Source organism: Telopea speciosissima, chromosome 6 (assembly GCF_018873765.1).
Source record: "Telopea speciosissima isolate NSW1024214 ecotype Mountain lineage chromosome 6, Tspe_v1, whole genome shotgun sequence".
Classification (NCBI taxonomy): Eukaryota; Viridiplantae; Streptophyta; class Magnoliopsida; order Proteales; family Proteaceae; genus Telopea; species Telopea speciosissima.
In genome coordinates, this window is record NC_057921.1 from 56,947,943 (window position 1) to 56,959,417 (window position 11,475).

General features: G+C 39.9%; 2 protein-coding genes across 4 annotated transcripts; one reads left to right on the forward strand and one right to left on the reverse strand.

The window, feature by feature from the left end:
• Positions 1 to 1,336: 1,336 nt before the first annotated feature.
• Positions 1,337 to 3,704, forward strand: LOC122663595 (transcription termination factor MTEF18, mitochondrial-like). The gene is made up of 2 exons (XM_043859189.1): positions 1,337 to 3,266; positions 3,307 to 3,704. The coding sequence occupies exon 1, from the start codon at positions 1,485 to 1,487 to the stop codon at positions 3,216 to 3,218; it is 1,734 nt and encodes a 577-aa protein (XP_043715124.1). The 5' UTR covers positions 1,337 to 1,484; the 3' UTR covers positions 3,219 to 3,266; positions 3,307 to 3,704.
• A 2,198-nt stretch (positions 3,705 to 5,902) lies between these two features.
• LOC122665360 (probable isoaspartyl peptidase/L-asparaginase 3) lies at positions 5,903 to 10,431 on the reverse strand. Of its 3 annotated transcripts, XM_043861490.1 has the most exons (7): positions 10,269 to 10,431; positions 9,693 to 9,864; positions 8,639 to 8,703; positions 8,101 to 8,502; positions 7,738 to 7,796; positions 6,564 to 6,668; positions 5,903 to 6,246 (listed from the first exon to the last, which is right to left on the reverse strand). In XM_043861490.1, the coding sequence occupies exons 1-7, from the start codon at positions 10,323 to 10,325 to the stop codon at positions 6,027 to 6,029; spliced, it is 1,080 nt and encodes a 359-aa protein (XP_043717425.1). In that variant the 5' UTR covers positions 10,326 to 10,431; the 3' UTR covers positions 5,903 to 6,026. The 3 variants fall into 3 exon arrangements, with proteins under 3 accessions (XP_043717425.1, XP_043717428.1, XP_043717427.1); XM_043861493.1 differs by lacking the exon at positions 10,269 to 10,431 and having other exon boundaries at positions 8,101 to 8,530; positions 9,693 to 9,742; XM_043861492.1 differs by lacking the exons at positions 8,639 to 8,703; positions 10,269 to 10,431 and having other exon boundaries at positions 9,693 to 9,831.
• Positions 10,432 to 11,475: the final 1,044 nt, after the last annotated feature.

Below are 11,475 nucleotides of genomic sequence, written 5' to 3' on the forward strand. Positions count from 1 at the left end.
TATTATGTAAGAAAACACAAGTTGAAATCTGCACTCCAACATCATGGGCATGTTATCCCCGGATAATGTTGAGCAGTCCTTAAATCTGTTGGAATTGATGTCAACAAAGGAGCCAATTTTGGTTCAGGTGGTTGAATCAAGTGGAGTTAATTTTTTGGTCTAATAGTTCATTCAATGTTTGATTGAACCAAGTCCATTCAGATTAAAGCCTCAAATGGTTCAAACTTTTGTTCAAAATTTCCAATTAATTCTGGTTTGGTTTGGCCTAGTTGACTCACTATCTGTTCATTGGTCCAAGTATCGGTTCAAATGCTTCAATGGTTACAGGCTTACAGCAACTCTTTGTTCGCAACCCGGAATAGAAGAGAATATAGAGAAGTTTATTCTATATTTGCTGGAATGGTCTTTGCTTCTTGCTATCATTACATGGTTATTTGAAGAGTTGTTGTGCACATCAGGTTCAGGTTCTGGAACTCATTGGTGACTGATTGTTTGAAGTGTTTCGTGGTTGCTACACCTCTCTGAAAAGGTATTCATCCTCAGAAGACAAAGAGGTCAGAGAAGGTAGAGTGCATTGTTTCTTTTATTTGTTATTGATATGGGTAGACTTAATGTTTAGGTTTTCAATGTATAACTATATTTCATTAGGGACGTTGTTCTACAGCACAGAGAACATTCTTCCATTTCATTATTTCATTATAAACGTTGTTGCGTAGGTGCTTGACAAGCATAGTTGGAGTGATAGTTCCAAACACAATCAATGTAGTATTGAATTTTGTAAAAACAGCCAGTGCTCCCGTTTAGTTGGTGGTCAAGCGACATACATTTGGGGTTGGTGCTTCTCACTGTAGGTGTAGTCCAACTATTGTATTATGCATCATTTTGATGTTGGATTTGGGTTGTAGTTTAAACAATCATTTGCACCGTGGATATATAAGCACACTATCAAGTATTGAATGACGAGTGTGCACGTAAGACAACTTTGTGAGGATCATTTTTTGAACATCATTGATTCATTCCCCCTCTCAGTAAATGACTGCCCCACCCTGCCCCATGTGTTTGAACGTAGACTGCACCTGTGTGTTGCACATCGCACCAAGTATTAATGTCTGAAGAGGGAAAAAAAAATGCAATTGAACTTGCACCGTTGGATTTCATCCACGTGTCGATCTCACAAGGCCGCAGAGAATTTTCCCCCCACTTTTAGGCCATTTTAGGGGGACTGAAAAAGGTAAGTTTCTTCTTTCATCCTATCTTCAATGAAATTACAATTATGCCATTTAAGGGACCTTTCTTTGCCTCTACATCCCCTCGGACTCTCGGAGCCGCTCATTGCAGAGACGCAGAAATTCAAAGTTGCGGTTGGAAGTTCGAACAGCCCAAAATGTGGTCATGCCAGAAACCAATGACTCCATGAGAGCTCTTTCCATATCTATCGATTCCTTGGGAACCGTCAAACTAAAACCCTACTGTAACCGATCATTATGCGTTTCGTCCCAGTCTCCTCTGTCTCACTGTGCTGCTTCATCTCACGCCATTTCAGCTCTTCACTTGCGCTCTCCAAGTTTCCAAAGCTTCGGAAAGTCCCATATAGATATAGAGCTCGAGCAGTCGAACAAGCCCAGCAAGCACTAACTGAGTATCTTCATTCCACCAGATCCTTTTCCTTTACCCTGGCTGAGCACATTAGTAAGAATTCCGTGGTTTCCCTCTCTGACCTCATCTCAAAGGTTGAATTCTCGACTTCCAATTTTTTCAGGAATTTCCAGAAGTTCCTTAGGTACCATCCTATCGACGAGATTGAGTTTTTCTTCGAGAGTATCGGCATCCCTCCCACGGAAATCAATGGTTTCTTGTCGCGCAACGAGTTATTCTTATCCGAAGATGGGAATATTTTGAAGGTCGCTCATGTGCTTTCTGCTTTTGGGTTCCCCTGGAATGTGCTTGGAAAGCTGTATAAGGAGGAAATTTTTTCAAAATTCGGTGAGACCCCAGATGCTCTGACTGCTAGACTTAAAGGTTTCAGAGAGTTTGGGTTTGATAGTGTTGCAGTTGCTGGTATATGTTTGGCTTTCCCTTTCGTACTGGGTGGGGACGATGAATTGGTTGGTCGAATTGATGCGTTGTTTGATGATTTGAATATGGTTTTTCTGAAATTTGGTTTGGCTAGCCATGTTGAATGGAATGTATATTCATGGTGCGAGATTTGCAGTAAAATTAGGGTTTTTTATGTCCTGGGATGTGAGATGGGCAAGATGGGGGTACTGTTTGGCAAGGGACAGAACGTTTTTCTTCAGTACTCGGAGGAGTTTTTGGTGCAGAAGGTGGAATTTTTTTGTCGGTTTGGTGTGAACAAGGTTGATGTGGCTTTGTTGCTTCTCAAGAACCCCAATATTCTAAATTATGACTTGGAAAGCCCTTTGATATCGGTGTTGGGTTTTCTGAAACATATTGGATTGAGCAAAGAGCAAGTGAATTCTGTTGTTCGGGAGTACCCTTATGTTTTGGGCAGGAATAAGTTGGGTAATTTGCCACATTTGATGAGGGCAGTGGATCTTCATCACTGGTTCTTCAACAAGATCATGAATGGGGAACACCAGCTCTTAACCGATTCGGTCATTAGTAATCCTGGTGAAGATTTGGATATTGAGTTTAAACATCAGTTGGACAGAATCCAATCTGCTTGGAATCACAAATACAGGATTGGGAAGTTGGACTTTTTACTTGAAATTGGGTTTGGAGAGAATGTCTCAACCATGAAGGTCTTATCTTTATTGCATGGCTCAAGGGTCGAATTGCAGGAGAGGTTTGATTGCCTTTTGCAACTAGGTATTGAATTCTGCAAGCTCTGTAAGATGGTAAGGTTGAAGCCAGGTATCCTCAACCAGAATCCAGACATGCTTGAACAGAAGGTGAACTTCCTCTGCAAGGACGCAGGGAGCTCTGTACAATACCTTGACGTTTTCCCAGCTTACTTGTGTTTTCATTTAGAGAACCGGATCAAGCCCAGAGTTAGATTCTATATGTGGCTTACAGAAAAGGGTGTGGCTGAAAGAGATTATTCCATTGCAAGCATCGTTGCTACTTCTGAAAAAAATTTCCTTGCTCGTCTTCACAAAATTCACCCAGCTGCTCCAAAATACTTTTTGGAATGTTTTTCATCTAAAAGACCATCTGACAGTGATCAAGGAGACATAGGTTATGCCACCCCAGACTAGTTTGCAGCAACATCAGTGATTAACAGTAGCAAACATGGTATCTGCAGACTGTTTTAGATCATTTCCCCAATATTTTTCACATACTAAACTTGTATGAGAACCAACACTTCGTTTAGGAATCTCAGTTTGGGCCCATTTATAACCATTACGGAGTGAATGCTACCTGCTATATTCCACTTCTCTATTTCCAAAATAACTTCTTGATCAAGACAAATAGGCTTACTTGAAGTGAACACACTCCAAAAAGTTAGAATTGTGTCTCAGGATATCAATGCTACATCGGTTCATGAAGAACTAGGTCTCTCTGGTTCTTGCAGCACCTTCTACCCCATCTGTAGCCACATCTGTGTATGATCTGCTACAATCATGTTCAAAACAGGCATTCTGTGTATGTAAATAAGTTTGATATACATGTATATCCCTTCCCTTTGTACATTATCTTTGTCAAGTGTTATTTTCCTTCATTATTAAAGTTCCTGAAAATTTCAAATGGTCTGGGTGAAAATACAATCAAATGAGCTTGTAAGAACTGAGTTTATCAGTCTGCTGTGCTTTATTTTCAAAGTTCAAGGTTTGCATTGGTCTTGCTCTATATTTTCTTTTTCTTTAATTATTATTTAGAGGAAGACCATGGCACCATACCTTGGTTGGGGTGGTTGTTGCTTGGTGCAATGATAAAAGTTCAGGCTGCCAAGGTGAAGATGCAGAGGCGAATCTGATTGATTCAAGTCTAGAAGCCAATTTGTGCAGAAAATGCCAAAGATTAGAACTGATTTCTGTCCACTCTTTTGCAGGCTCCCTAGACCTTGCAAAAGCAAGAATTGCTCTGGTTTTATGAGGACTTTAAGATCATTCCTAGTAAACAATGCATAATTGTCAAGTCGATGCCCTGGTGCCTTGTTGGTGTTGCCTTGTCAGGCCCTCTCCAACACCTTGGGTCGCCTAGATGCTGTGACAACTATGCAAACATGTCTCTGAGATCACACTTTTTTCCTTACCATCCATTGTCTGACCCATAATCAATCCTGAGGTGGTCTAGGAAGCCCCAATTTTTTGAAGTGCAATTCTCAAGAATTGCATGGTTAGTCTTTCAGTAATAGATCCTCTATGGATGTATTACTCATATAAATATCCCAAACACCCTCACTTTAGTTTATTTAACATGAGTATTTGGAGATTTTGAATAATAAATACATAATCAGATCAGCCATTCAGCACACTCCTGCATGTTTCCATGATCTAATGAATCCTTAGAGGGTACTGCATCCCGACTATTATTTCTAGCTATGTTACCAACACCAACTTCAACTTGCAGACATTCCTATACTGTCATAATCATCCTTCCTTTTAGTTAGTCATTAAGCTGTTTGAGAGAGTTGTTGACTGTGATTCTTCACAGTCCCAGATCTGTTTTGGATACATTAATTGCGTAAGAGAGTCTTGTTGGATATCCATACAAGTGGATCCACAGTTCCTTCACATCACTTGAAAGTTTTCCTTCTACATGGTTTTCACTGAAAACAATAGAGCATGAAACAGAGTTTTTCCACTGATTGTAGGTATAGTCACTCTTTGTTAATGTTGTCAAAGCTTGAGTGTCACCTCTGTTGAAGAGAATTGGCCCCTAAGGTTTAACACAATTGCCTACCAAAAGAAAAAGGATACCACTATTCTCAGCACACAAGTTGCATCTAGTTCTAGCCAATTTTGGCCTGCAGGATTTTACACTCTGCAGGCTTTACCAGTCAACAGAACCTTCACCCCCTTGATGGTCTTTTAACAAATGTTTAGTAGCAGCTGCCACTGATAATTTCTCTGCAATCAATAGTTGCACCAGAACAAGTTGTATTGGACAGGTCACTTATCTTTCAACCAAAACACTATAAAATGAATGCAGAGTTGATCTCCAGTTATTAGTTACAGCATTATAGATAGAGTCATACTGAGAAGGCCTTAACTTCCCAATTCTAGGTTTTATATAAATCAGAAGTAAGGTCATGGCATTGAGAGAATGATTGTCTTAAGAGTTTCAACAAAGGGTAGCCCTCTCCAATACTTTCAAACAATATGAAATTTTGGAAAGATAAGCAGTCGGCATCCAAAGCCATTTCCAGTTGGATAACTGCATCAGCTACCACAAAGCTAGAGCATAATGGTAATTGCATCAACCACAAATCTAGAGCATACCATCCAATGATCTTCAACAACCACCACCAGAATCGTTTGGGTATGGAAAACGCTCTCCTCTGCTTTTTCTATTTGCAAGAATTGGATTCTTTTATTATGAAAGCTCTTTCTATATGTAGGTCTTATTTGTTTCATTTAGGAATATTATGGCTCCGATAGATTGGTCGCACGTGCACCAGACACGTAGCTTACTGCATCGTTGCAACACGGACGAGAATGCCTGCTATGAAAGGATCAACAGGGGTTGGATTTCTGCATGGCTTCTGCACCAACATGAGGGCCAATGGGAGCTTATGCAGAAGCATCAACAGGGGTGAGATTTCTGCCTTTCATGAGGAAGGGGTGGTCATTTCGTGGGGCCTGTGTCTGGGCGTAGCCTTTCAAGCCACACTCCCGGACAGGTTCCTTTTTCTCTCCAAAAGAATATGGTTTGGAATTCCAAGCATGCCAAGGCACAATGCCAAACTGAACATATGTTATATTTGGATGCTCATGTGACAGAAAATTTGGAAAGTTTAAAGAATTTAATAGAAGTAAAGCTTCAGAACAACAGGAACAGTGGAGAATCACTGAAGAATATCTGCTACAGGGAAGCATCATTAAGCTTTTCTGATTGCATTGTCAAGGGAGAACAGTGAATACTTGCACATCCTCCATGTCTGGGCTTCTCACAGAGTATTGAAAGGTCCATCCATGGCAAGCTCCTGCATGCAAGCCATTCTTGTCAACAGCAAAGACAGCTCCAACAAAATCTGGATACTTTCTTGCAATTCTTGTTATTGCATCCTTGGCAGCAAGCTTGGGTTCCATGCCTAACCTCATATTCTCCACAACTTGATAACTGAAATCATATAGGCAATTCTTGAGCTTCAGGTATAAAATTAGTATCAATGAGCAAGTAATTCTCTTAACAACCAACCACTCTCAAATCAAAAAAGAGAGCAAGTAATTCAACAATAAATTACTTTTTCTTTCTATTCTTCTCCCTGAACAATTATTTTTTTGGGTGGATTTAAAGGCATAAATAAGAAGCCAAGTGCTGAAGTGTAGACAGGTGCTTTATTAAGTTTTGTATCTGAACTGTTCAATGGTACAAAGATACACATGTAACAAGAAAAAGAAAGGATTGTGCTTCAAAGTTTGTTTAAGAGTTTTTACCATGGAAGGAAACGCATCATGACATCACCATCCCCAGTTGCCCCACATGCACCAACTTCACTATCAGCATATGCTGAAGATCCAGCTATGGGTCCATCACCTACTCTAGAATCAATCGAGAAAAATAATCCAGTGAGATGGTAAACTTTAAAATAATCAGAGAAAGTATAAAGTCTACAGCCGCTCATTCTTTTTCCTTCAGGTATACAAAAATTTTCAATGTTCATAAGGTTTGAAAATTAGATTCTTTATAGTTTTATTTAGATCTAAATTCAATGGAAACAATTTTCAGAACACAGTAATCACTTGGGTTGGTGGCAATCTACTTAACTTTTTTTTTTTTTGGGGGGGGGGGGGGGTGAGGTACTAGGCAAAGCAGGAAAATTATATTAAGAGAGAAATATTAGAATGTACAATGCAAAAATCTGAAGGACTTGATCTCTCTAACAGCTGATCATGATAAACCTCCAACCACTAATAACACTCTGGAAGGCTTCCATTCCCAAACCTTTAGTTGGCCAATAAGCAGAACACCAATGACCTACACCTCCATTGATACACAGAAAATGCTTCCACATGCACATATAAGAATATGCATCAAGTCCTTGAAATATCATGCCAACTTTATCTTAGGCCTGAAGCTAATGGTTAACCACAAGAAAAATGTTCACATCTCAGGTAACTGGGACTGTCAGACGTCGTTGAAGTCTTACAGCCCATCCAAGGGCTGATCCACTGGTTGAACAATGTGACGACACACTTTGTACATCATTCCACCAGAATTGTTTTTCACTCATTCACATTACACACTAAGATGAACAGGATATAAAATATCAAGTAATCAATTTCAGATTTTTTAAAACACGTGAACATAGACCTTATGTTCCACCCTCAACCCAAGAAAAGGTTAAAGAAAGAAAAAAAAGTAAAACGGACAATAAATAGTAACGGAAAGAATTACATATAATACGATCTCTATCAGTGATAATTGAAGTGAAGACAATGAAGACTGCACAGTGCTTTCAAAGTTAAGATACAAGGATCAACCAACTTAGCAGAAAAAGGAAATGACGTAAGGGCACAGTACAGTCACTCAAAAGTCAAACTACAAGCTACAATGAGGATACCACCTACAACTGATGAAGGAAAGAAGGGGGGGGTGGAAGGAGGCTACCTGCCAGGGATCTTGAAAGTTGCTCCATTAGTTGATGTACCAACAGCAATGTAACCAGTCTACAAAAGGAACATAGAGTTTGATTACAAAAATGACAAAATTGCAAAAAGGCTTCCAGTAACCCGGTCCCTCAAGGATACCCCAAGGAACAGGCATATTGTTGTTACCTGGGGTCTAGATAGTAGTATGTTGCAGTCCCCTTCTAGTTTAAGGAGGACTTGACTCTGGTTTCTCTTTTCTCCCCCCTCCCTCTCTTTGTACATTCCCCCCCCCCTCCCCCTCTTCCCCCTCTTTTCTCCTTCCGGCCCCCTCCTGGGGTTTGGTAATATATACTTATTCACCAAAAAAAAAACAGCAAATTACCTTATCTATTGCTGCCATGGAGATTGTGTCATGGTTGTGAAGACTTATATGATGTGAGTTTGATGCAAGAGCTTCCAAATGGTTGCTACTGGAACATGTTACCTCAGTGAGTTCCTCCAAAGAAGAAACATCCTTTGGATGGTGAGGGCCACAGCTATTTACAGGTACAACGTTCTTCCAGAAATTAGGTTGGCAGCCATTCTCTTTCCACTTATTCCATTTCTCCATAGAATCTGGTGAACTAAGGTTTGTGGGTCCTGGAAGACCCATGGAAATGGCAAAATCTGAGGCTGCCTCTCCAACAAGCAAAGTGTGCTGAGTATGTCGCATCACTAATCTTGCAGCCCTGATGCCATCTTTCACATATCTCATTGCAGCCACAGCTCCAACCTCCATCGTTGTCTACTCAGACGTTGGCAAAACACGTTGACTGTCATTTTCAATTGATGCAGGGCAAAGAATAACAATGAAGAACCAAAATAAATAAACAAAACGACAGAGAATGAAATTCAAAATAAAAAGGCATGAATAGCTTTACCCCATCTATGACCAGAGCATCAAGTGTTGTTTCACCATTTTCATCTGGACTCCCACCAGGCCCAACTGACCAAAAATCATAGCAGTACAATGGTTATTATGAATGATTTATGGATATCCAGCCATCCAGGTGGTTACCCCACCCACAACACTACATTTTTTACCATGACAGTGATAGCAACCAGGCATCAGTTATTGGTACATTCAAGTCACTTCCTCTTCTTCAATGTAATATTGATGGGAGTTCAACAAGATTGGTAACTTTGAAAAAAGGTTTATTGCCATGGTATGTTGGAACTAACTCAAGCAATTTCTCAATAACATTACGTGGAAGGTCACCCACTGCTTCAGGGAAGCAAATTGTATAGCTGATTTCTTGGCAAAGGCAGCAGTTAAATCTTCATCCTCATCTGCAAATTTAGATCTTCCTACTCATGTTAAGGAAGATTTATTCTTGGATGCAATTAATAGACCTAAATATATTTTTTTTCTTTAGTTTTTGGATTAAGTTTTCCTGTTGATGGCATTGCTGAAGGTGGGACCTTATCCGTTGTTTTTTGTAATAGGCAAGGTATGCCCTCCTTCCTCCTTTTGTAATTTTTTATTTCTTTTAATATAATCTGACCTAGCGAAAAAAGATGGGAGTAAGTCAGTGTTCAGAAAATAACTGGAATTTATCATTGTTTCTGGATGACTTCATAGCTCAAAATCCTTGAGGGGGATATCAAAATTCTAGTGCTTTGCAATGTTCAACAGTACCAATTTTTTGAAAAATCCAAACTCAACCTTGGATCAAAAAGAGTCTAAAACCTCAGTCATCACTTGCACAAAAACAAAAGATAAGTGATTGCTATTTACTAGCCCATATCTATCATAAGTCAAATAAACAGTACTCATCACAATGAGAGCCACCAAGTCAGAACAAATATAGAAAAACAATTCTTTACAAGTTAACTCGAGAGTAAATCACAGCAGAATTCAAAAGAAACAGATTACAAGAAAAGAGCAGGTTATACTAGACTGAAATTTTATCCAGCTGGATCTCAGATTCCCACCTGTACCATCACATCTCAGCTCTTCACAAGCAGAGCAACCTTCCACTACGGCATCAACGGCAGAGAATCCACTGTCGACAGCCCTCCAAGCGGCTCTAACTGCCTCTAAGAAGGGCCAGGTGCTCACGACCAAAGGGTACTGCACCGAGTCTAGGGACTCATGCCCTAAGACCTGCATTAGAGGTAGAAGGATTACGGACACTAAGTCAAACATATAGAACAAAATGGAAGAAAATTGATGAAGTCAACGAGGCACTGAGAGTTATTGAAGGATGAATGAGAAATCGATTATATGTGATTATGAAATTGAATCAAATTTATCAAGAAAGAAGCAAGCCCATTACGAACAACCGAGTGCAAGTGATGAAATGGATGAAAACCCAGGCGGAGAGTCAGAAAAGAGACGATTATGGCATAAATAGGAACCACATAAACCAAATGCGCAATTTCGATAAAAATGATAAAAACCCAGTAGCCAGTCAACAAGCTCGAGAGGAGTAAAATCCACCCAATTGAGGAAATTGAATTTTGATCCGCTTTACCTTACAGGATTTTTTTTTTTTGATAGGTGTTTACCTTACAGGATGAAACAAAGAGGAGGAGAATTGTGATATACAAATTCTTTTGACCCATGTGGCTGGAGAAGAAGACCAGGGCTCTTCTATGCCGCTATTACTGCTGCTTAGCTTTTACTTTCCAGTTCTTTGCTACGATCTACTGGTCTTACTCGCAAGCTCGTAACTAATAAAAGCAAAACCCAGCCGAAGTGTCAACGCGTGATTACCCATTCATGATTTAACAGGTACAGCCACAACCATGGTGATAATTCCCAACATCACATAACAAAGATCCAATTTGGATCCTCTACTGCCGAGCTATCCGGCAGGACAAGATCAGAAGATAGAATGGAATCAATAATCTGATCAATGAAATTTTCTGTTGACTAATCGCTGCCCTTTCTGCTTGACTGCCAATGAAACTCTTTGGCATCTTTTCATTTTTTGTGATTTTTCAAAACGTATCTGGGCGACGGGTCCTTTAGGTTAAGAATTAAGAGAATTACAGGTAGCAATTTGTTGGAAGCCTTGACTCTTTTCTTCCATACGCACACTTCAAATTGGCCGAATGATTTTTATATCCTTGGTATTTTCTGTATCACATTGTATTTTATCTGGATTCATAGAAACCAAGTTCTGTTTAACAATCGGCCTCTCAACCCTCCTACAGATCATGAGAAATATCATGCAGTGGGTATGCGATGTACAACTCTATCCTTTGGCTTTACAAAACACTATCAGTACCTGCCCTCCCACACCGCAATCACCTAGCCAACCATCTAGCCAGCGATTTTCCAAATGGTTACTTGAAATTGGGTTCGGACGAGACCAATGTTATTGTTTCTGATGGCAGCTTCTGTCCTTCAACAGCTTATGGGGGATGGGGTTTTGTTATTGTTTATAACAACAAATTTTGTGCTTGCTCTATGTATTCTGGTTCTGTAGGGTCAGCCCAGGAAGAGGAACTCCGGGGACTGCAAGCAGGGTTCCAAAGAGCACTTTCATTGGACTGCAAAGAAGTAACTGCTTGGACTGATTGGCAAGAGCTTGTGGACTGGATTGAGAACCCAAATGACTATCCTTGGCCTTATCAGTTATTTACTTTACTTTTTGATATTTCCCATCTTATTTCATCCCTCCGATCTGTAAGAATTTTAAAACAACGAAGATCTTATATTACTCCAGTAGATAGACTTGCCAGGTATGCTAGACTTACAACAACTACC

Excerpts from the sequence above, each read along its gene's own strand:
- LOC122663595 (XM_043859189.1), top strand. The coding sequence starts at position 1,485 with ATGCGTTTCGTCCCAGTCTCCTCTGTCTCACTGTGCTGCTTCATCTCA.
- LOC122665360 (XM_043861490.1), bottom strand. The coding sequence starts at position 10,325 with ATGGGTCAAAAGAATTTGTATATCACAATTCTCCTCCTCTTTGTTTCA. Across the intron at positions 6,669-7,737 it reads ACTTTCAAGATCCCTGGCAG|AGTAGGTGATGGACCCATAG; the intron begins GTAGCCTCCTTC and ends GATTGATTCTAG. Across the intron at positions 6,247-6,563 it reads ATGATGCGTTTCCTTCCATG|TTATCAAGTTGTGGAGAATA; the intron begins GTAAAAACTCTT and ends ATATGATTTCAG.